The sequence below is a fragment of the Miscanthus floridulus genome, chromosome 18, assembly GCF_019320115.1.
Source record: "Miscanthus floridulus cultivar M001 chromosome 18, ASM1932011v1, whole genome shotgun sequence".
NCBI lineage: Eukaryota > Viridiplantae > Streptophyta > Magnoliopsida > Poales > Poaceae > Miscanthus > Miscanthus floridulus.
In genome coordinates this window covers 45,723,503-45,727,813 of record NC_089597.1, presented here as the reverse complement: position 1 = coordinate 45,727,813, position 4,311 = coordinate 45,723,503, and the positions used below count along the sequence as shown (strand labels likewise).

The 4,311-nt window shown below is 47.9% G+C and overlaps 1 protein-coding gene across 1 annotated transcript; it reads left to right on the top strand.

The window, feature by feature from the left end:
• Positions 1-495: 495 nt before the first annotated feature.
• Positions 496-4,311, top strand: LOC136520298 (LRR receptor kinase SERL2-like). The gene is made up of 10 exons (XM_066513756.1): positions 496-932; positions 1,179-1,311; positions 1,446-1,517; positions 1,643-1,786; positions 1,896-1,967; positions 2,050-2,109; positions 2,226-2,476; positions 2,582-2,923; positions 3,202-3,581; positions 3,755-4,311. The coding sequence occupies exons 1-10, from the start codon at positions 818-820 to the stop codon at positions 4,073-4,075; spliced, it is 1,890 nt and encodes a 629-aa protein (XP_066369853.1). The 5' UTR covers positions 496-817; the 3' UTR covers positions 4,076-4,311.

Below are 4,311 nucleotides of genomic sequence, written 5' to 3'. Positions count from 1 at the left end.
GTTTTTCTCTTTTTTGTCTTGACATGTCCTTCTATTCCCTAGAAATATGGAGTACTATATTTAATTCACAGTGGTATAAAAGGAAAACAATAGTAGAATACTCCTATGCACACTTCCCCTCTTCTCCCCTCTGTCTTCCTCACAAGTCAAATTCGGAAGACTGAAAAGAATTCGTCCATTGTTTTCTAAAGGCTCGTTCGGAGGAATTTTGAAAAACTTTAGATAATTTAGAGAAATATTGGAGAAATTTATGAAAGAAAAACCCTATTCCAAATAAAAAAAGAAACAGATCAATTAAGGCCACGCGAACGGGACTATATCGCAGTTTTCCATGGCAGGTCAGGTGGCAGGCGTGTTTGTTCCCTCCCCTGCTTTTGTGCTCTTGCGTTGCGTCCTGCCGGAGCGCAAGCATCTTCTTTTGTGTCATTTGCCTCTGACAGGGCCCCAGAGCCGGGCTGCCTGTGCCCTGTGTGTCCTGTCTCTGTGTGCCTTGCGTTTGCGTCCCCCTACAGTGCCACTGGCCACTGCCATCTCGCTCGGCTTTGCCTAGCTGCCTTTCTCCCTCCCTCTGTGTGGCCTGTGGCGTGTGGGGAGAGAGAGAGAACAGAGAAGGCTGGACTGCGCTGCACCTGCACTGGGTTTGCATGTTTTTCTTGGCCTCACGCTTGTTCCATGTTTGAACATACAACATTGCACGCAGGACGCAGGCGCACACACCCTCTCCTCAGTCCTCCCCTTGCCCTTGGAACGAACCGCCACCCTTCCTCGCGCTCTTCTCTTGGCTCCACCCCACCACCTCTGCCTCCTCCCTTCGGCAATGGAGGCGGCGCCTCCATCTTCTCCCCCCTCCCTGGTGGAGCTACTCTTGCTGCTGCTCATCATCTCCTCCCCTTGCAGCGCTCTCCTCTCCCCCAAGGGCGTCAACCCTGAAGGTTCCTCCTTCCTTTCTCTCTTTCTTTGTTTCGTTATATACGGAGTACTCTCTTTCTACAGTAGTACTACTAGTTTCTATCTCTGTTCCGTTTGCCTCGAATCAAATCGGTGTTTTTGACGGTTCTTTCTCGAATGGAAATGGGGAAATCAAGGACTTCACTTCACTCTTGGCTGTCTTCGTTGTGTTGCTTCTTGCATTGGTGGGAGCTCACTGATTTCTCTGGTATATGTATAATGTTGTGCAGTACAAGCTCTGATGACGATCAAGAACATGCTCGAGGACCCCCATGGCGTGCTCAAGAACTGGGACCAGAACTCCGTGGATCCCTGCAGCTGGACCACCGTCAGCTGCTCGCTGGAGAATTTCGTCACCAGACTGTAAGCATCCCACTTCCTCCCTCCTCTATGTGCACTGCTTCCAGACCCAGATCAATTTCACTGCAGAGTTCTTCCCCATGTCCATGTGTTCTTACCAATGTTCTGTGGACTGTGGTTATTTGATTGTTTGGCAGGGAGGTCCCAGGCCAGAACCTCTCTGGCCTGCTCTCCCCAAGCTTAGGGAACCTGACCAATCTTGAGACTCTGTGAGTACTTCTTCTCCCCGGATGATAGATAGATAGCCTTGTCATTGCCAGTTTCTGCTTTCAGTCGGTGTGGTTCCTTTTTGACTGGAGCCATGTTGGTCTTTTGCTTTCCTTCCCTGTTGCAGTCTCCTGCAGAACAACAACATCACCGGCCCAATCCCGGCAGAGATTGGCAAGCTTACAAAGCTTAAGACACTTGATCTCTCTAGCAACCACCTGTATGGTGGAATCCCCACTTCTGTGGGCCACCTTGAGAGCCTGCAGTACCTGTGAGTACAGTAGTACATGCAAGCCTCTCATTAATGCTGTTCTTCAGGCGTTAACATTAAATAGTTCCTGTCTCTTGTCATGATAAGCTGGATTTGTTGCCATGTCCAGGAGGCTCAACAACAACACCCTGTCTGGTCCATTCCCTTCAGCATCAGCTAATTTGTCCCAGCTTGTTTTCCTGTGAGTAGCTTCTCACTGTCTGTGTTCATGTTTGGGTGTTATTTTACTTGGGTTTCTTTTCACTGTACACCGTGTCTTTCAGAGACTTGTCATATAATAACCTGAGTGGTCCAGTACCGGGTTCTTTGGCAAGAACATTCAAGTAAGGCTGGAATTTTGTGCCTGTTACTTCATAATATAATTTTCACATCCCAAGTATATGACACTTGAACAGGAAATGTTAGACTGAAGGCTATTCTGCTATTGATGTTCTTGCAGCATAGTTGGGAATCCTCTCATCTGCGGCACCAACACCGAGAAAGATTGCTATGGGACTGCCCCAATGCCACCAGTGTCCTACAACCTCAATAGCTCACAGGGTGCTCTGCCACCGGCAAAATCTAAAAGCCACAAGTTTGCAATTGCATTTGGTACAGCAATTGGTTGCATCAGCTTCCTCTTCCTTGCTGCTGGATTTCTGTTCCGGTGGAGGCATCGTAGAAACCGGCAGATCCTTTTCGATGTCGATGGTAAGCAGACCTCCATGTTTACTTTCAATCCATACATCATTTGGTAGCCTGAGAAATTAACAGTTAATGATGAAATTGTTCTTGGAATGAATTGGCCACATGCAGACCAACACATGGAGAACGTTAGCCTTGGAAACGTGAAGAGGTTCCAGTTCAGGGAGCTTCAGTCTGCGACAGACAATTTCAGCAGCAAGAACATACTAGGAAAAGGTGGCTTTGGATACGTTTACAGAGGGCAGCTCCCTGATGGAACTCTTGTGGCTGTGAAGCGACTGAAGGACGGCAATGCTGCAGGCGGTGAGGCACAGTTTCAGACTGAGGTTGAGATGATCAGCTTGGCACTGCACAGAAATCTTCTCAGGCTCTATGGGTTCTGCATGACCGCCACTGAGAGGTTGCTGGTCTATCCATACATGTCAAATGGAAGCGTTGCATCACGCCTGAAAGGTAAGCTTTCTCAAGATTCCAATGTGATTAATAATGATAAACCCACTTGCACTAGTGCAGAACAAATTCTCTCTCTTTTTTTCTCCTGATCATACCATGCCTAAAAGACGGTGTCAAATTGCAAGTTGCAACCCGACAAGCCGAATTCGGAAAATAACTGGAATTGGATTCTAGTATTCCCTTATTTTTCCATTGGACAAATGTTGGCACAGCACAAAAGCAAGCATATGATTCCTATCAATGCAAATCTTCACTTTATTCCACAATGATCACTACAGGGAAGCCACCTTTGGACTGGGTGACCAGGAAGAGGATATCTCTTGGCGCAGGGAGGGGGCTACTGTACCTGCACGAACAGTGTGACCCCAAGATCATACACAGGGATGTCAAAGCAGCCAACATCCTGCTAGATCACTGCTGCGAGGCTATTGTTGGTGACTTTGGGCTCGCTAAACTCCTCGATCATCGGGATTCACATGTCACCACTGCGGTGCGAGGCACTGTTGGTCACATTGCGCCTGAGTACCTCTCCACTGGTCAATCGTCTGAGAAGACCGACGTCTTCGGATTTGGCATCCTGCTACTGGAGCTGATCACCGGTCAGACTGCACTGGAGTTTGGAAAGGCAGCAAACCAGAAGGGAGCCATGCTTGATTGGGTAAGAAATCTACAAGTCTTGTTTAACTCATCGAACAACAAGAACTTATGTGTAAACAATCAATGGATTGTTGGGTTCTTGATTTATTAGGCAGAAAACATCAATAATAAATCAGAAAGATCTGCCAAAAGGTGTGTGTTTGATCAAGCAATGTTGGTTTTGTTGTTGATCAGGTGAAGAAGATGCACCAGGAGAAGAAGCTGGACGTGCTGGTGGATAAGGGGCTGAGGGGCGGGTATGACAGGATCGAACTAGAGGAGATGGTGCAGGTGGCGTTGCTGTGCACGCAGTACCTCCCCGGCCACCGGCCAAAGATGTCGGAGGTGGTCCGGATGCTGGAAGGTGATGGGCTTGCAGAGCGGTGGGAGGCTTCGCAGCGCGCGGACTCGCACAAGTTCAAGGTGCCTGATTTCACTTTCAGCCGCTGCTACTCCGACCTTACCGACGACTCGTCACTGCTGGTGCAGGCCGTCGAGCTGTCAGGCCCAAGATGACACCACCACCACCACCAGTTTGCACTTGTACAGCGTAAGGACCGATAATCCTGTGTAGATTGCCAGATTGGGGAATAAAATGAGCCATACTATACTAGAATAACTATAGATGTGTATTAGATGACTGTACAAAAGAAGAGCATAAGGTTTGTACTGATTTGGATATTTACAGAATTAGTAGTTGAGACAATAAGACCAAGTAAAGGAGCTTTTTATTGAATCGGAAAGTTTTTGCT